Source organism: Salmo trutta, chromosome 14 (assembly GCF_901001165.1).
Source record: "Salmo trutta chromosome 14, fSalTru1.1, whole genome shotgun sequence".
Classification (NCBI taxonomy): domain Eukaryota; kingdom Metazoa; phylum Chordata; class Actinopteri; order Salmoniformes; family Salmonidae; genus Salmo; species Salmo trutta.
Window position 1 is genome coordinate 79,953,414 of NC_042970.1, and position 20,996 is coordinate 79,974,409.

Below are 20,996 nucleotides of genomic sequence, written 5' to 3' on the forward strand. Positions count from 1 at the left end.
GGGGTGGCGGGACACAATGCAGATAGTCCAGGTAGCCAATGTGTGGGGCAACCGGTTATTCGGGCTAATTGAGATAATATGTACATGAATGTATAGTTAAAGTGACTATGCATAGGTGATAAACCTAGAGTAGCAGCAGTGTAAAAGAGGGATTGGGGGGGATACATATACACACACACACACAATGCAAATAGTCCAGGTAGCCATTTGATTACCTGTTCAGGAATCTTGTGGCTTGGCAGTAAAAGCTGTTCAGGAGCCTTTTGGTCCTAGACTTGGCGCTCCGGTACCGCTTGCCATGCGGTAGAGGAGAGAACAGTCTATGACTGGGGTGGCTGGGGTCTTTGACAATTTGTAGGGCCTTCCTCTGACACCGCCTGGTATAGAGGTCCGGGATGGCAGGCATCTTAGCCACAGTGATGTACTGGGTCGTACACACTACCCTCTGTAGTGCCTTGCGGTCGGAGGCCAAGCGGTTGCCATACCAGGCTGTGATGCAACCAGTCAGGATGCTCTCGATGTTGCAGCTGTAGAACCTTTTGAGGATCTGAGGACCCATGCCAAATTGTTTTAGTATCCTGAGGGGGAATAGGCTTTGTCGTGCCTGCTTCACAACTTTCTTGGCGTGTTTGGACCATACCAGTTTGTTGGTGATGTGGGCGCTAAGGAACTTGAAGCTCTCAACCTGCTCCACTACAGCCCCGTCGATGTGAATGAGGGTGTGCTCGGTCCTCCTTTTCCCGTAGTCCACAATCATCTCCTTTGCCTTGATTATGTTGAGGGATAGGTTGTTATTCTGGCACCACTCGGACAGGTCTCTGACCTCCTCCCTATAGGCTGTCTCGTTGTTGTCGGTGATCAGGCCTACCACTGTTGTGTCGTCTGCAAACTTAATGATGGTGTTGGAGTCATGCCTGGTCATGCAAACGTGGGTGAACAGGGTGTACAGGAGGGGACTGAGCATGCACCCCTGAGGGGCTCCAGTGTTGAGGATCAGCGTGGCAGATGTGTTGCTACCTACCCTCACCACCTGGGGGCGGCCCGTCAGGAAGTCCAGGATCCAGTTGCAGAGGGAGGTGTTTAGTCCCAGGATCCTTTGCTTAGTGATGAGCAAAGGATGCAAAAAGGTATTACCAAATAAGGCTATCTTTTGTATACCAACCCTACCTTGTCACAACACAACTGATTGGCTCAAACGCATTAAGAAGGAAAAAAATTCCACATATTAACTTTTGACTAGGCACACCTGTTAATTGAAATGCATTCCAGGTGACAACCTCATGAAGCTGGTTGAGAGAATGCCAAGAGTGTGCAAAGCTGTCATCAAGGCAAAGGGTGGCTACTTTGAAGAATCTCAAATATAAAATATATTTTGATTTGTTTAACACTTTTTTGGTTACTACATGTGTTATTTCATAGTTTTGATGTCTTCACTATTATTCTACAAGGTAGAAAATAGCAAAAAATAATGAAAACCCTTGAATGAGTAAGTGTGTCCAAACTTTTGACTGGTACTGTATGTTTCAGTAAGATTGGATTTTTAGCATGTATAGCAATTGTTATCAACTGTACTGCAGGGATGGAATGTAAGTCACAGAAAATTGAGGTTGTGGTGGCAGCTGCAAAAAGGTATTTGGGTGTGTGAGACTTGACAGAAGAGTTACAGGGTGAAATGCTATAAAAAGCATCTAGACATTATCTCATATTTCTTTTAGACTAACATTTAGACTGGAATGAATTGCAAAAATCACTAAAGCTGGAGACTCATATCTCCCTCACTAACTTTAAGCATCAGCTGTCAGAGCAGCTTACCGATCATTGCACCTGTACATAGCCCATCTGTAAATAGCCCAACCAACTACCTCATTCCCATATTATTATTTTTTTTTCTTCTCCTTTGCACCCCAGTATCTCTACTTGCACATTCATCTTCTGCTCATCTATCACTCCAGTGTTTAATCGCTAAATTGTAATTATTTCACCACTATGGCCTATTTATTGCCTTACCTCCCTAATCTTACTTTTTTTGCACACACTGTATATAGACTTTTCTATTGTGTTATTGACTATATGTTTGTTGACTCCATGTGTAACTCTGTGTTGTTGTTTGTGTCGCACTACTTTGCTTTATCTTGGCCAGGTCGCAGTTGTAAATGAGAACTTGTTCTCAACTAGCCTACCTGGTTAAATAAAGGTGAAATAAAAATAAAATACAAATAAATAGTTTTCAATAGGGGAGATTTGTATAAACCTTACTGTCTGTCTCTCCGACTGTCACAGCTGTCGTAGGAAGGAGCGGACCAAAGTGCAGAGTGTGTCGTTCCACATTTTATTTTCACTGTGAAACTATGCGATACATACACAATAAACTGAACGAACAAAAACAACAAACCGTGACGCAGAGTAGAGACATACACTAACTCAAAACCAATCTCCCCCAAACCCAGGTGGAAAAAACACCTACTTAAGTATGATCTCCAATTAGAGACAACGATGACCAGCTGCCTCTAATTGGAGATCATCCCAAACAAAACCCAACATAGAAATACAAAACTAGAACATAACATAGAAAACTAAACTAGAAAACCCCCCTGTCACGCTCTGACCTACTCTACCATAGAAAATAATAACTTTCTATGGTCAGGACGTGACAGTACCCCCCCCAAAAAGAAAAAAGGGAGGGTAAGGGAGGGTGACAAATGTCTATGGCGGCTCTGGTGCAGTACGTAGAACATTCTCATCCCGCGGATCCTCCAGCAGAGGAGGCGGCTCCGGTTCGGGGTGTAACCCCCGCTCCGCCCGCTGATCCCTCCGCTTTTGTGTCACCGGACTCTGGATCGTAGCCGAAGGACCCGGACCGTGGATCATCACAGGAGGTTCCGGACTGCGGGCCGCCTCAGGAGGTTCCAGACTGCGGGCCGCCTCAGGAGGTTCCGGACTGCGGGCAGCCTCAGGAGTTCCGGACTGCGGGCCGTCTCAGGAGGTTCTGGACTGCAAAACGTCGCCGGAAGCTCCGGACTGGGAACTGTCGCCGGAAGCTCCAGACTGGGAACTGTCGCCGGAAGCTCTGCACTGGGAATGCGCACTGGAGGCCTGATGCGTGGGGCTGGCACAGGTGGCGCCAGACTAGTAACATGCACCTCAGGGTGAGTGCGGGGAGCAGGAACAGGACACCCCGGACTGGGCAGGCGCACTGGAGGCCTGATGTGTGGGGCTGGTACAGGTGGCGCCAGACTGGTGACACGCACGTCAGGGCAAGTGCAATGAGCAAGCACAGGGCGTACTGGGCTGGATAGACTCACTGGAGGCCGGGTACGTGGTGCAGGCACAGGATATACTGGGCCGGGGGGGGAGGCGCACTGGAGGTCTCGATCGTAGAGCTGGCACAACCCGTCCTGGCTGGATGCTTACTTTCGCCCGGCAAACGCGGGGCGCTGGCACAGGACGCACTGGGCTGTGACTACGAACTGGCGACACAGTGCGCAGAGCCGGTGCAGGATATCCTGGACCGAGAAGGTGAACTGGAGACCAGGAGCACTGAGCTGGCACCACCCTTCCTGGCTGAATGCTCAACCTAGCTCGACAAATGCGTGGCGCGGGCACAGATCGCACCGGGCTGTGAATGCGCACTGGTGACAGTGCGCATCACCGCATAACACGGTGCTTGCTTTGTCACTCGCTCCCCACGGTAAGCACAGGGAGTTGGCTCAGGTCTCCACCCTGACTCTGCCAATCTCCCCGTGTGCCCCCCCAAAATTTGTAATGATCGTGTAGGGCTTGGGAGTAGGGATGAGAGAGAGGCAGGCAGCGTTTCTCAGCCAGTTGAATACACGAATCAGCTGGCAACATTTTTATGGATATATACAAAGAAATGTCAATTGAAAAAAGTACAACGAAACGAAGTGCAGCTTGTTTTCAGTCTTTCCATCTTCAGTTCGAAGTTATTGTGTTAGCTGTGTTGTTGGCTAGCTCCTCTGAACATTAGAACAAACGACTGGTCGCGTTTATAGATACAGAACAAAAAGATAATGAAAATATGTCGATCATTATTTGAATATGTTGGTAACCCGTTTTATATAAGTGATAATGCCATCGAAGCCTCGGGCATTATCACTTAATTAGGGCACCACTATGGCGCGCCGATAAGAGGGCATTTTGAGAACATTCTTAACAATGGCATGACGCGACCGGGTGACTGAACAGCAGATTATCTCTTTAAATCTGGTAGAAACAGAGTTGTTCATACGGCAACTAACTTAATCTAAACCAACAACAACTTTCACATTTATAGAGCAGGGTAATTCAATGACAGTCTTTCAGCAATATAAATAATCTCAGAGTCTTATAAAAAACTTACCAGTTGGAGTGAAGAATGAAAACATAACCACAAACAACAAATATGACTGCAAGCAAGCCATCATAATTATAGAATGTTGAAAGGACGGAACTGTGACCTACTCATTGCAGTAGTTATGAGAGCCAATATTTTTTCAGAGATGAGTTCTGTCATCTGTTTCTGGCAGGTATGAACTTTTCATTTATCAAGCTCTGCAGCTCTTGACTTCAAAAACATTTTAAAACACGAATTTGGTGTAATGTGGAGTATATTGTTTAAGTCAATAGGTCTAAAAATTAACTAAATCAAACATTTTATTTTGGGAGGGGGGAATATTAAGCGACCCCCCCCCCCCCCCCCCCATTTAATGCAATAACATCTGATCATTTGTGTTGACAATCACAGTTTAGATGGGGGTTTTTTCATTGAAAACATGCCGTTTGTTACAAAAGCATTCCCATAACTTGATTAGAAAAGGGTTTTCTCAATGTCCTCACTGTATCAAAATAATCTTGACTCAGAAATAATGATACCATAAAGATGATACACGCAACCATAAACAAATAATATAACTATCAAAAACATTTGAAATAATGTAACGACTTGTCTGTGGTGTGGCGGAAAGAAGCGCAGGAAGCAGCGAACACGGTGTGGTAATTTTAATCAACCACAACGTACAAAATTAAAGGACTCCCAACAACAGGGAAAAAATACAACTAACAAGCACAGTCGAACAAACTGCAGTCGACACACAGAAAGACAATCCCGCACAATAGGAAGCGGGCCAGCTGAACTAAATAGCCCTCCTAATGACTAACTCAGGGCAGGTGAGAAAACATAAAAAAAAGGGAAAAACAAAAAGGGAATCGGTGGCAGCTAATAGGCCGGTGACGACGACCGCCGAGCGCCACCCGAGCAGGAGGGGGCGCCACCGTCGGTAGGACTCGTGACAGTACCCCCCCCTGACGCGCGGCTCCTGCAGCGCGCCGACACCGGCCTCGAGGCCGACCCGGAGGACGAGGCGCAGGGCGATCCGGACGGAGGCGGTGGAACTCCTTCAACATGGATGGGTCCAAGACGTCCTCCGTCGGCACCCAGCACCTCTCCTCCGGGCCGTACCCCTCCCAGTCCACGAGGTACTGCAGGCCCCCCGCCCGGCGTCTCGAGTCCAGAATGGCCCTTACGCTGTACGCCGGGGACCCCCCGATGTCCAGGGGGGGTGGAGGGACCTCCGGCACCTCATCTTCTTGTAGGGGACCAGCTACCACCGGCCTGAGGAGAGACACATGAAACGAGGGGTTAATACGGTAATAGGAAGGGAGTTGCAACCGATAACACACCTCGTTTATCCTCCTCAGGACTTTGAAGGGCCCCACACACTGCGGCCCCAGCTTCCGGCAGGGCACGCGGAGGGACAGGTTCCGGGTCGATACGACCTCAGGAACCTGCCCACCTCCTGGTTCACCCTCTCCGCCTGCCCATTGCTCTCGGGGTGATAACCGGAGGTTAAACTGACCGAGACCCCCAGCCGCTCCATAAACGCCTTCCAGACCCTGGATGTGAACTGGGAACCCCGATCAGAGACAATATCCTCCGGCACCCCGTAGTGCCGGAAGACGTGGGTAAATAGGGCCTCCGCAGTCTGCAGGGCCGTAGGGAGACCGGGCAAGGGGAGGAGACGGCAGGACTTAGAAAACCGATCCACAACCACCAGGATCGCAGTGTTCCCCTGAGAGGAGGGAAGATCTGTCAGGAAGTCGATAGACAGGTGCGACCATGGTCGTTGCGGAACGGGGAGGGGCTGTAACCTCCCTCTCGGTAAATGCCTAGGAGCCTTACTCTGGGCACACACCGAACAGGAAGAGACATATGACCTCACGTCCTTAGCCAAGGTGGGCCACCAATACTTCCCCCTTAGACTCCGCACTGTCCTCTCTACACCAGGATGACCCGCCGCAGGTAGCGTGTGCGCCCACCGAATCAACCGATCACGAACATCGAGCGGCACATACATGCGCCCCTCAGGCACCTGCGTCGGCGCAGGTTCCAACACCAGTGCCCGCTCGATGTCCGCGTCCACCTCCCACACCACTGGTGCCACCAGCCTTGACGCTGGAATGATGGGAGTTGGATCGATGGGTCGGTCATCCGTGTCATACAGACGGGACAGCGCGTCGGCTTTAGTATTAAGGGAACCCGGTCTATATGAGATGGTAAACCTAAACCGGGCGAAGAACATGGCCCACCTTGCCTGACGTGGATTCAGTCTCCTCGCTGCCCGGATGTACTCCAGGTTTCGGTGGTCGGTCCAGATGAGAAAGGGGTGCTTAGCCCCCTCAAGCCAGTGTCGCCACACCCTCAAGGCTTTGACTACCGCTAGCAACTCCCTGTCCCCCACATCGTAATTACGCTCCGCCGAACTGAGCTTCCCTGAGAAGAAAGCACAGGGGCGAAGTTTCGGTGGCGCACCCGAGCGCTGTGATAGCACGGCACCCACCCCAGCCTCGGATGCGTCCACCTCTACTACGAACGCTAAAGACGGGTCCGGGTGCGCCAACACGGGCGCGTCGGTGAACAGTGTCTTCAACTTCTTGAAGGCTCTGTCCGCCTCCGTCGACCACCTCAAACGCGCCGGCCCCCCCTTCAGCAGTGAGGTAATGGGAGCCGCTACCTGGCCAAAACCCCGGATAAACCTCCGGTAGTAGTTGGCAAAGCCCAAGAACCGCTGCACTTCCTTCACCGTGGTTGGAGTCGGCCAATTACGCACGGCCTTAACGCGGTCACACTCCATCACCACCCCCGTGGTGGAAATGCGATAACCCAGAAAGGAGACGGCTCGTTTGAAAAACTCACACTTCTCAGCCTTAACGTATAGGTCATGCTCCAGCAGTCTACCAAGCACCTTGCGCACCAGGGACACATGCGCGGAGCGGGTGGCGGAATATATCAGAATGTCATCGATATAAACAATCACGCCCTGCCCGTGCAGGTCCCTGAGAATCTCGTCAACAAAGGATTGAAAGACGGCTGGAGCATTTTTCAACCCATACGGCATGACGAGGTACTCATAATGGCCTGATGTGGTACTAAAGGCGGTTTTCCACTCATCTCCCTTCTTGATACGCACCAGGTTATACGCGCTCCTGAGATCCAATTTTGTGAAGAGCTGTGCTCCGTGAAATGATTCCACCGCCGTAGCGATAAGAGGTAGTGGGTAACTAAACCCCACCGTGATCGCGTTTAGACCTCTATAATCAATGCACGGACGCAGACCTCCCTCCTTTTTCTTCACAAAAAAGAAACTCGAGGAAGCGGGTGAGATGGAGGGCCGAATGTACCCCTGTCCCAAGGATTCCGTGACGTATGTTTCCATAGCCACCGTCTCCTCTTGTGACAAGGGGTACACGTGACTCCTGGGAAGCGCAGCGTTAACCTGGAGATCTATCGCACAATCCCCTTGTCGATGAGGTGGTAATTTAGTCGCTCTCTTTTTACAAAAAGCGATCGCCAAATCGGAGTATTCAGGGGGAATGGGCACGGTGGACACCTGGTCTGGACTCTCCACCGACGTGGCACCTATGGAAACTCCTAGACACCTCCCTGAACACTCCTCCGACCACCCCTGGAGAACCCCCTGTTTCCATGAAATGAGGGGATTGTGACCAGCCAGCCAGGGGACCCCCAGCACCACCGGAAACGCAGGTGAATCAATAAGGAAAAAGTTAATGCTTTCCTTATGACTCCCCAGCGTTACCATGTCCAGCGGCACCGTAGACTCCCTGACTAGCCCTGACCCTAATGGTCGGCTATCTAAGGAGTGCACGGGGAAGGGGGAATCTATCGGCACCCGCGGAATGCCCAGCTTAATGGCAAGTCCACGGTCCATAAAGTTCCCAGCTGCGCCCGAATCGACTAGCGCCCTATGCTGGGAAGAGGGAAAAAAGTTAGAAAATGAAACAGGCAAAAACACATGACCAACAGGGGGTTCTGGGCGAGTCTGGTGCTGACTCACCTGAGGTGACCGAGAAGTGTTCTGCCTGCCCTCTCGACTCCCAGACTGGCTCCTCCAGCACCGGTCGGCCGTGTGTCCTCTCCGACCACAGCTGGTGCAGGAGAAGCCACCTCCTCCGGTGCCCCTTGACACGGCCCCCCCCACCTCCATAGGGGTAGGGGCGGGGGTGCCCGGGGGTGGAACGGGCAGGACCCTCTCCGAACGCCCGCGGGCAGCCAGCAAATTGTCCAACCGTATGGACATATCAATCAGTTCGTCCAGGGACAGATTGGTGTCCCTACAGGCCAGCTCCCTGCGGACGTCCGCCCGGAGACCACACCTGTAGTGGTCTATGAGGGCCCTGTCATTCCACCCCGCTCCAGCAGCCAAGGTCCTAAACTCCAGCGCGAAGTCTTGAGCGCTCCTCGTCTCCTGCCTGAGGTGGAACAGCCGTTCACCCGCCGCTCTACCTTCGGGGGGGTGGTCGAAAACAGCCCGAAAGTGGCGGGTGAACTCTGGGTAGCGGTCCCTCGCCGAGTCCGGAGCGTTCCAGACCGCATTAGCCCACTCCAGAGCTCGGCCCGTCAGGCAGGAAACGAGGGCACTCACGCTCTCCTCTCCTGTAGGAGCAGGCCTGACGGTGGCCAGGTACAACTCTAACTGGAGAAGAAACCCCTTGCACCCAGCCGCCGTCCCATCGTACTCCCTCGGGAGTGCCAGGCGAAGCGCACCAGAGCCAGACGTCGTAGGAGGAGGAGATGGTTGTATCGGAGGGGGTGTAGGTGGAGAGAGGATACCACTCCTCTCCCATCGGTCCATCCTCTCCATCACCTGGTCCATGGCGGATCCGATGCGATGCAGGACCGATGTATTTTGTAGGACACGTTCCTCTATCGAGGGTAGTGGAGTGCCCGCTGCTCCCGCTGATTCCATGCTCTTAGTGGTGCGGGATTCTGTAACGGCTTGTCTGTGGTGTGGCGGAAAGAAGCGCAGGAAGCAGCGAACACGGTGTGGTAATTTTAATCAACCACAACGTACAAAATTAAAGGACTCCCAACAACAGGGAAAAATACAACAAACAAGCACAGTCGAACAAACTGCAGTCGACACACAGAAAGACAATCCCGCACAATAGGAAGCGGGCCAGCTGAACTAAATAGCCCTCCTAATGACTAACTCAGGGCAGGTGAGAAAACATTAAAAAAAGGGAAAAACAAAAAGGGAATCGGTGGTAGCTAATAGGCCGGTGACGACGACCGCCGAGCGCCACCCGAGCAGGAGGGGGCGCCACCGTCGGTAGGACTCGTGACAAATAACCTTTATTCCATATCCACACATTATATGTATGAGGACTCGGATAATAATATGTTGCCACTTGCAAATGCTTTTTGTGATGAGTTAAACATGTTGATGCAGTGGGCATGTTAATATACAGTGTATTCGGAAAGTATTTCAGACCCCTTGGCTTTTTCCACATTTTGTTATGTTACAGCCTAATTCTAAAATGGATAAAATAAATGTTTTTCCTCATCAATCTATACCAATCTACACGCAATACCCCATAATGACGAAGTGAAAACAGGTTTGTACAATTCTTTCAAATTCATAAAAAATAAAAAACAGAAATACCTTATTTACATAAGTATTCAGACCCTTTGCTATGAGACTCGAAATTGAGCTCAGGTGCATCCTGTTTCCATTGATCATCCTTGAGATGTTTCTACAACTTCATTGGAGTCCGCCTGTGGTAAATTCAATTGATTGGACATGATTTGGTAGGTCCCACAGTTGACAGTGCATGTCAGAGCAAAAACCAAGCCATGAGGTCAAGGGAACTGTCTGTAAAGTTCCGAGACAGGATTGTGTCGAGGCACAGCTCTGGCGATGGGTACCAAAACATTGTGGCCTCCATCATTCCTAAATGGAAGAAGTTTAGAACCACCAGGACTCTTCCTATAGCTGGCAGCCCGGCCAAACTGAGCAATCAGGGGAGAAGGGCCTTGATCGGGGAGGTGACCAAGAACCCAATGGTCATTGATAGAGCTCCAGAGTTCCTCTGTGGAGATGGGAGAACCTTCCAGAAGGACAACTATCTCTGCAGCACTCCACCAATCAGGCCTTTATGGTAGCGTGGCCAGACGGAAGCCACTCCTCAGTAAAAGGCACATGACAGCCCGCTTGGAGTTTGCCAAAGGCACCTAAAGGAGTCTCAGACCATGAGAAACCAGATTCTCTGGTCTGATGAAACCAAGATTGAAATTTTTGTCCTCAGGATCTCAGACTGGAGCGAAGGTTCACCTTCCAACAGGACAACGACGCTAAGCACACAGCCATGACAGTCGCTTCGGGACATGTCTCTAAATGTCCTTGAGTGGCCCAGCCAGAGCCCGGACTTGAACCAAATCAAACATCTCTGGAGAGACCTGAAAATAGCTGTGCAGCGACGCTCCCCATCCAACCTGACAGAGCTTGAGAGGATCTGCAGAGAAGAATGGGAGAAATTCCCAAATACAGGTGTGCCAAGCTTGTAGTGTCATACCCAAGAAGACTCAAGGCTGTAACTGCTGCCAACGGTGCTTCAACAAAGTACTGAGTAAAGGGTCTGAATACTTATGTAAATGTAATGTTTCTTTTTAATTTTTAATACATTTGCACACAAAGTCAAACCTGTTTTTGCTTTGTCATTATGGGGTATTGTGTGTAGATTGATGAGACAAAAAATGTTTGGTAACCAGTTTGTGATAGCAATAAGGCACCTCGGGGGTTTGTGGTATATGGCTTAGATAAAGTATACATTACACATCTATCAGCACATCATACTCTACTACATAGCTAGGCCTACATACACTGAGTGGACAAAACATTAATTATTACTGTTCTAATATTGAGTTGCACCCCCTTTTGCCCTCAGAACATCTTCAATTCATCGGGGCATGGACTCGCCAAGGTGTCGAAAGTGTTCAACAGGGATGCTGGCCCATGTTGACCCCAATGCTTCCCACAGTTGTGTCAAGTTGGATGGATGTCCTTTGGGTGGTGGACCATTCTTGATACACACTGGAAACTGTTGAGGGTGAAAAACCCAGCAGCGTTGCAGTTCTTGACACAAACCGGTGCGCCTGGCACCTACTACCATACCCTGTTCAAAGCTACTTAATATTTTGTCTTGCCCATTCACCCTCTGAATGGCACAACTAGACAATCCATGTCTCAATTGTCCTAAGGCTTAAAAATCTTTCTTTAACCTGTCTCCTCCCCTTCATCTACAGTGATTGAAGTGGATTTAACAAGAGACGTCAATAAGGGATCATAGCTTTCACCTGGTCAGTCTATGTCATTGAAAGAGCGGGTGTTCATAATGTTTTGTTCACTGTGTATAGTAGAGCATAAATTATTTAAAATGAATGAATAAGACACAAAGTAGAATTTCAAACAGACATACAGTACCAGTCAAAGGTTTGGACACACCTACTCATTCAAGGGTTTTTCTTTATTTTTACTATTTTCTACATTGTATAATAATAGTGAAGACATCAAAACTATGAAATAACACATATGGAATCATGTAGTAACCAAAAAAGTGTTTAACAAATGAAAATATATTTTATTTTTGAGATTCTTCAAAGGAACCACCCTTTTCTTTGACAGGTTTGCGCGGTCTTGGCATTCTCTCAACCAACTTCTTGAGCTAGTCACCTGGAATTCATTTCAATTAACAGGTCTGCCTTGTTAAAAGTTAATTTGTGGAATTTCTTTCCTTAATGCGTTTGAGCCAATCACTTGTGTTGTGACAAGGTAGGGTTGGTATACAGAAGATAGCCCTATTTGGTAAAATACCAAGTTCATATTATGGTAAGAACAGCTCAAATAAGCAAAGAGAGACGACAGTCCATCATTACTTTAAGACAATTTCGAGAACTTTGAAAGTTTCTTCAAGTGCAGTCGCAAAAACCATCAAGTGCTATGATGAAACTGGCTCTCATTAGGACCACAACAGGAAAGGAAGACCCAGAGTTACCTCTGCTATAGAGGATAAGTTCATTTGAGTTACCAGCCTCAGAAATTGCAGCCCAAATAAATGCTTCACAGAGTTCAAGTAACAGGCACATCTCAAAATCAACTGTTCATATCCCCCGTGCATCCCGCAAAGGCGGAGGTGTTGTTAACATTTACGATAGCAAATTTCAATTTACAAAAAAAACCCAGTTTTCGTCTTTTGAGCTTCTAGTCATGAAATCTATGCAGCCTACTCAATCACTTTTTATAGCTACTGTTTACAGTCCTCCTGGGCCATATACAGCGTTCCCTGAATTCCTATCGGACCTTGTAGTCATAGCAGATAGTGTTCCAATTTTTGGTGACTTTAATATTCACGTGGAAAAGTCCACAGACCCACTCCAAAAGGCTTTCGAAGCCATCATCGACTCAGTGGGTTTTGTCCAACATGTCTCCGGACCTACTCACTGTCACAGTCATACTCTGGACCTAGTTTTGTCCCATGGAATAAATGTTGTGGATCTTAATATTTTTCCTCATAATCCTGGACTATCGGACCACCATTTTATTACATTTGCAATCGCAACAAATAATCTGCTCAGACCCCAACCAAGGAGCATCAAAAGTCGTGCTATAAATTCTCAGCCAACCCAATGTAACGGCTTTCGTTGGTGGTAGAAGTAGACCAAGGCACAGCGTGGTAAGTGTTCATGATAAATTTATTCAAGAAATACTCAAATAAAATAACTATAGCAACAAAACAAAAGCGAACAGTTCTGTCAGGCACAGACACTAAACAAAAAACAAGATCCCACAAACTCAGGTGGAAAACAGGCTGCCTAAGTATGATTCCCAATCAGAGACAACGATAGACAGCTGCCTCTGATTGGGAACCACACTGGCCCAAAAACAAAGAAACAGAAAACATAGAATTTCCCACCGGTGTCACACCCTGATCTAACCAAACATAGAGAATAACAAGGATCTCTAAGGTCAGGGCGTGACACCCAAAGATTCCTTGATGCCCTTCCAGACTCCCTCTGCCTACCCAATGACGTCAGAGGACAAAAATCAGTTAACCACCTAACTGAGGAACTCAATTTAACCTTGCGCAATACCCTAGATGCAGTTGCACCCCTAAAAACTAAAAACATTTGTTATAAGAAACTAGCTCCCTGGTATACAGAAAATACCCGAGCTCTGAAGCAAGCTTCCAGAAAATTGGAATGGAAATGGCGCCACACCAAACTGGAAGTCTTCTGACTACCTTGGAAAGACAGTATCGTGCAGTATCGAAGAGCCCTCACTGCTGCTCGATCATCCTATTTTTCCAACCTAATTGAGGAAAATAAGAACAATCCGAAATTTCTTTTTGATACTGTCACAAAGCTAACTAAAAAGCAGCATTCCCCAAGAGAGGATGGCTTTCACTTCAGCAGTAATACATTCATGAACTTCTTTAACCTGTTATGGATAGGGGGCAGTATTTTCACGGCCGGATAAAAAATGTACCCGATTTAATCTGATTATTACTCCTGCCCAGAAACTAGAATATGCATATAATTATTAGCTTTGGATAGAAAACACTCCAAAGTTTCTAAAACTGTTTGAATGGTGTCTGTGAGTATAACAGAACTCATTTGGCAGGCCAAAACCTGAGAATATTCCAAACAGGAAGCGCCCTCTCTGACCATTTTTTGCCCTCCTTGATATTCTCTATCCAATACAGGGCATCTCTGCTGTTACGTGACACTTCCTACGGCTCCCATGGGCTCTCAGAAGGCGGCAAAAAGCTGAATGACGTAATTCCAAGCCCTGGCTGAAAAGCTTTAGCGCATTTGCTAAGTGGTCTATCAGCGGACAATGGGACTCATGCTCGTGCACGAGACGACCCCATGTTTTTATTCTATCGTCTTTGAACGGATACAACGACTCCCGGTCGGAATATTATCGCTTTTTTACGAGAAAATTTTAAACAGCGGTTGACATGCTTTGAAGTACGGTAATGGAATATTTAGACATTTTTTGTCACGAAATGCGTCGTGCTCGTAACCCTTCTTTACCATTCGGATAGTGTCTTGAACGCACAAACAAAACGCCGCTGTTTGGATATAACTATGGATTATTTGGGACCAAACCAACATTTGTTATTGAAGTAGAAGTCCTGGGAGTGCATTCTGACGAAGAACACCAAAGGTAATCAAACTTTTCTAATAGTAAATCGGAGTTTGGTGAAGGCTAAACTTGCTGGGTGTCTAAATAGCTAGCCCTGTGATGCCGGGCTATCTACTGAGAATATTGCAAAATGTGCTTTCACCGAAAAGCTATTTTAAAATCGGACATATCGAGTGCATAGAGGAGTTCTGTATCTATAATTCTTAAAATAATTGTTGTGTTTTTTGTGAACGTTTATCGTGAGTAATTTAGTAAATTCACCGGAAGTTTGCGGGGGGTATGCTATTTCTGAACGTCACATGCTAATGTAAAAAAGCTGGTTTTTGATATAAATATGAACTTGATTGAACAAAACATGCATGCATTGTATAACATAATGTCCTAGGGTTGTCATCTGATGAAGATCATCAAAGGTTAGTGCTGCATTTAGCTGTGGTTTTGTTTTTTGTGACATTATATGCTAGCTTGAAAAATGGGTGTCTGATTATTTCTGGCTGGGTACTCTGCTGACATAATCTAATGTTTTGCTTTCGCTGTAAAGCCTTTTTGAAATCGGACAGTGTGGTTAGATAAAGGAGAGTCTTGTCTTTAAAATGGTGTAAAATAGTCATATTGTTGAAAAATGGAAGTTTTCGGATTTTAGAGGAGTTTGTATTTCGCACCACGCCCATCATTGGATATTGGAGCAGGTGTTCCACTAGCGGAACGTCTAGATGTAAGAGTTAAGGACATGATCATGATCATTAGAAAGCAAATTATGGACTCCTCTTTAAATCTGCGTATTCCTCCAAAGCTCAGTTGTCCTGAGTCTGCACAACTCTGTCAGGACCTAGGATCAAGGGAGACACTCAAGTGTTTTAGTACTATATCTCTTGACACAATGATGAAAATAATCATGGCCTCTAAACCTTCAAGCTGCATACTGGACCCTATTCCAACTAAACTGCTGAAAGAGCTGCTTCCTGTGCTTCTCTATCCACCGGATGTGTCACGAACTCACTAAAGGTGACAGTAATAAAGCCTCTCTTGAAAAAGCCAAACCTTAACCCAGAAAATATAAAAAACTATTGACCTATATCGAATCTCCCATTCCTCTCAAAAGTTTTAGAAAAAGCTGTTGCTCAGCAACTCACTGCCTTCCTGAAGACAAACAATGTATACGAAATGCTTCAGTCTGGTTTATACCCCATCAAAGCACTGAGACTGCACTTGTGAAGGTGGTAAATTACCTTTTAATGGCGTCAGACCGAGGCTCTGCATCTGTCCTCGTGCTCCTAGAGCTTAGGGCTGCTTTTGATACCATCAATCACCACATTCTTTTGGAGAGATTGGAAACCCAAATTGGTCTACACGGACAAGTTCTGGCCTGGTTTAGATTTTATCTGTCGGAAAGATATCAGTTTGTCTCTGTGAATGATTAGTCCTCTGACAAATCAACTGTAAATTTCGGTGTTCCTCAAGGTTCCGTTTTAGGACCGCTATTGTTTTCACTATATATTTTACCTCTTGGGGATGTCATTCGAAAACATTATGTTAACTTTCACTGCGGATGACACACAGCTGTACATTTCAATGAAACATGGTGAAGCCCCTCGCTAGAAGTCTGTGTTTCAGACATAAGGAAGTGGATGGCTGCAAACTTTCTAAATTTAAACTCGGACAAAACAGCGATGCTTGTTCTAGGTCCCAAGAAACAAAGAGATCTGTTGAATCTGACAATTAATCTTGATGGTTGTACAGTCGTCTCAAATAAAACTGTGAAGGACCTCGGCGTTACTCTGGAACCTGATCTCTCTTTTGACGAACATATCAAGATTGTTTCAAGGACAGCTTTTTTCCATTTGCGTAACATTACAAAGATCAGACATTTTCTGTCCAAAATTGATGCAGAAAAATTAATCCATGCTTTTGTTACTTCTAGGTTAAACTACTGCAATGCTCTACTTTCCTGCTAAGCACTAAATAAACTTCAGTTAGTGCTAAATACGGCTGCTAGAATCCTGACTAGAACCAAAAACTTTGATTTGCTAGCCTCCCTACACTGGCTTCCTGTTAAGGCAAGGGCTGATTTCAAGGTTTTACTGCTAACCTACAAAGCATTACATGGGCTTGCTCCTACCTATCTTTCCGATTTGGTCCTGCCGTACATACCTACATGTACGCTACGGTCACAAGACGCAGGCCTCCTAATTGTCCCTAGAATTTCTAAGCAAACAGCTGGAGGCAGGGCTTTCTCCTATAGAGCTCCATTTTTATGGAATGGTCTGCCTACCCATGTGGGAGACGCAGACTCGGTCTCAACCTTTAAGTCTTTAATGAAGACTCATCTCTTCAGTAGGTCCTATGATTGAGTGTAGTCTGGCCCAGGAGTGTGAAGGTGAACGGAAAGGCACTGGAGCAACGAACCGCCCATGCTGTCTCTGCCTGGCTGGTTCCCCTCACTCCACTGGGATTCTCTGCCTCTAACCCTATTACAGGGGCCGAGTCACTGGTTTACTGGTGCTCTTCCATGCCGTCCCTCGGAAGTGTGCGTCACTTGAATGGGTTGAGTCACTGACGTGGTCTTCCTGTCTGGGTTGGCGCCCCCCCTTGGGTTGTGCCATGGCGGAGATCTTTGTGGGCTATACTCAGCCTTGTCTCAGGATGGTAAGTTGGTGGTTGAAGATATCCCTCTAGTGGTGTGGGGGCTGTGCTTTGGCAAAGTGGGTGGGGTTATATCCTGCCTGTTTGGCCCTGTCCGGGGGTATCATCGGATGGGGCCACAGTGTCTCCTGACCCATCCTGTCTCAGCCTCCAGTATTTATGCTGCAGTAGTTTATGGGGGCTAGGGTCAGTCTGTTATATCTGGAGTATTTCTCCAGTGTCCTGTGTGAATTTAAGTATGGTCTCTCTAATTCTCTCTTTCTCTCTTTCTTTCTCTCTCTCTCGGGGGACCTGAGCCCTAGGACCATGCCTCAGGACTACCTGGCATGATGACTCCTTGCTCTCCCCAGTCCACCTGGCCATGCTACTGCTCCAGTTTCAACTGTTCTGCCTGCGGCTATGGAACCCTGACCTGTTCACCGGACATGCTACCAGTCCCAGACCTGCTGTTTTCAACTCTCTAGAGACAGCAGGAGCGGTTGAGATACTCTCAATGATCGGCTATGAAAAACTGACATTTACTCCTGAGGTGCTGACCTGTTGCACCCTCGACAACTACTGTGATTATTATTATTTGACCATGCTGGTCATTTATGAACATTTGAACATCTTGGCCATGTTCTGTTATAATCTCCACCCGGCACAGCCAGAAGAGGACTGGCCACCCCTCATAGCCTGGTTCCTCTCTAGGTTTCTTCCTAGGTTTTGGCCTTTCTAGGGAGTTTTTCCTAGCCACCGTGCTTCTACACCTGCATTGCTTGCTGTTTGGGGTTTTAGGCTGGGTTTCTGTACAGCACTTTGAGACATCAGCTGATGTAAGAAGGGCTATATAAATACATTTCATTTGATTTGATTCAGAAGAGACTGTGTGAATCAGGCCTTCATGGTCAAATTGCTGCAAAGAAACCACTACTAAAGGACAATAAGAAGAAAAGACTTGCTTGGGCCAAGAAACACAAACAATGGACATTAGACCGGTAGAAATTTGTCCTTTGGTCCAATGAGTACAAATTTGAGATTTTTGGTTCCAAATGCTGTGTCTTTGTGAGACGCAGAGTAGGTGAACAGATGATCTCTGCATGTGTGGTCCACAGCGTGAAGCATGGAGGAGGAGTTGTGATGGTGCTTTGCTGGTGACACTGTCCGTGATTTATTTAGAATTCAAGGCACACTTAATCAGTGTGGCAACCACAACATTCTGCAGCAATACCCCATCCCATTTGGTTTGCGCTTAGTGGGACTATCATTTGTTTTTGAACAGGACAATTACCCAACACACCTCCAGACTGTGTAAGGACTATTTGACCAAGGAGAGTGATGGAGTGCTGCATCAGATGAACTGGTCTCCACAATCACCCAACCTCAACCTAATTGAGATGGTTTGGGATGAGAGTGACCGCAGAGGGCATATGTGGGAACTCCTTCAAGACTGTTGGAAAAGCATTCCAGGTGAAGCTGGTTGAGAGAATGCCAAACGTGTGCAAAGCTGTCATCAGGGCAAAGGGTGGCTACTTTGAAGAATCTAAATATATTTAGATTTAACACTTTTTTTGGTTACTACATGATTCCATATGTGTTATTTCATAGTTTTGATGTCTTCACTATTATTCTACAATGTAGAAAAAAAAGAAAAATAATTGAATGAGTAGGCGTGTCCAAACTTTTGACTGGTACTGTATAGTGTATGTAGCCTAAGAAATTAGGTTAATGAAATCGATGACTTGCTAGTAACAGCTGACATGTGTAGTTAGCTAGTGATTACGTGACGATTGATTGTATTTTATAAGATAAGTTTAATGCTGGCTAGCAACTTACCTTGGCTCCTTGCAGCCACAAGATCCTTTTGACGCTGCACTCGCGTAACAGGTGGTCAGCCTGCAATGCAGTTTCCTCATGGATTGCAATGTAATCGGCCATAATCGGCATCCAAAAAGGCAGATTACCGATTGTTATGAAAACTTGAAATCGGCCCTAATTAATCGGCCATGCCGATTAATCGGTCGACCTCTAGTACCTACGGTCATGTCGGGGTAGGTTCCTTGTTCCTTGTCAATCATTGGCTTATTGGTGAAATCAGCAGTCAGACACTATCTTCTTTAACCTCTCTAGGGCAGGTGGCACCAAATCGTCCCACCTACGTAACAGCCAGTTGAATCCTGTGGCGCGATTTTCAAATACCTTAGAAATGCTATTACTTCAATTTCTCAAACATATGACTATTTTACAGCTATTTAAAGACAAGACTCTCGTTAATCTAACCACACTGTCCGATTTCAAAAAGGCTTTACAACGAAAGCAAAACATTAGATTATGTCAGCAGAGTACCCAGCCAGAAATAATCAGACACCCATTTTTCAAGCTAGCATATAATGTCAGAAAAACCCAGAAGACAGCTAAATGCAGCACTAACCTTTGATGATCTTCATCAGATGACACACCTAGGACATTATGTTATACAATACATGCATGTTTTGTTCAATGAAGTTCATATTTATATCAAAAACCAGCTTTTCACATTAGCATGTGACGTTCAGAACTAGCATACCCCCCGCAAACTTCCGGCGAATTTACTAACAATTTACTAAATTACTCACGATAAACGTTCACAAAAAGCACAACAATTATTTTAAGAATTATAAATACAGAACTCCTCTATGCACTCGATATGTCCGATTTTAAAATAGCTTTTCGGTGAAAGCACATTTTGCAATATTCTAAGTAGATAGCCCGGCATCACAGGGCTAGCTATTTAGACACCCAGCAAGTTTAGCCTTCACCAAACTCCGATTTACTATTAGAAAAGTTTGATTACCTTTCCTGTTCTTCGTCAGAATGCACTCCCAGGACTTCTACTTCAATAACAAATGTTGGTTTGGTCCAAAATAATCCATAGTTATGTTCCAACAACGGCGTTTTGTTCATGCGTTCAAGACACTATCCCAATGGTAAATAAGGGTCACGCGCACGGCGCATTTCGTGACAAAAGATTTCTAAATATTTCATTACCGTACTTCGAAGCATGTCAACCGCTGTTTAAAATCAATTTTTATGCCATTTTTCTCGTAAAAAAGCGATAATATTCCGACCGGGAATCTGCAATTAGGTAAACAGCCGAAAGAAAATACAGCACGGGGTCGACTCGGGCACGCGCCTAATTCCTTTGTCCTCTGATCGGCCACTTGGCAAAGGCGATAATGTGTTTCAGCCAGAGGCTGCCTTGATATCGTTCAGCTTTTTCCCGGGCTCTGAGAGCCTATGGGAGCCGTAGGAAGTGTCACGTTACAGCTAAGATCCTCACTCTTCAATAAACAGAGACAAGAAGAACGACTCCTTGTCAGACAGGCCACTTCCTGCATGAAATCTTCTCAGGTTTTTGCCTGCCATATGAGTTCTGTTATACTCACAGACACCATTCAAACAGTTTTAGAAACTTTAGGGTGTTTTCTATCCAAAGCCAATAATTAGATGCATATTCTAGTTACTGGGCAGGAGTAGTAACCAGATTAAATCGGGTACGTTTTTTATCCGGCCGTGTAAATACTGCCCCCTAGCCCTAAGTAAATCAATTAAACCTTTATTAATGCAATTGCAAGCAGAAGTTGACAATGGAAACACAGCATGTATGTTTCAGAGTAAGTTCCCACCAAAGGGCCCAGCTGATTTTATACATGTGATCATTCCCTAGTTGTATGATCACCTACGTCAATGTATGAAGGCAGCAATAAGCTGAGGTTACCTTATAAAGTACCCTAGTACAGTAGCTTCTCTGAATTCATTAGCATTTTCCACTGTCACACAAGATCAAAATGTCTAAACCAGACAGTGGTTACTTCTCTTTATCTAGTTTCGGTTTGA

General features: G+C 46.5%; 1 protein-coding gene across 1 annotated transcript in view; it reads right to left on the reverse strand.

The window, feature by feature from the left end:
- LOC115147539 (rano class II histocompatibility antigen, A beta chain-like) overlaps nt 1–4,421 on the reverse strand; it is a 35,696-nt gene extending 31,275 nt beyond the window's left edge. Inside the window, exon 1 of the mRNA XM_029689770.1 lies at nt 4,358–4,421. Within this exon, the coding sequence (XP_029545630.1) occupies nt 4,358–4,421 (64 nt within the window). The remainder of the gene's footprint in view (nt 1–4,357) is intronic.
- Nucleotides 4,422–20,996: the final 16,575 nt, after the last annotated feature.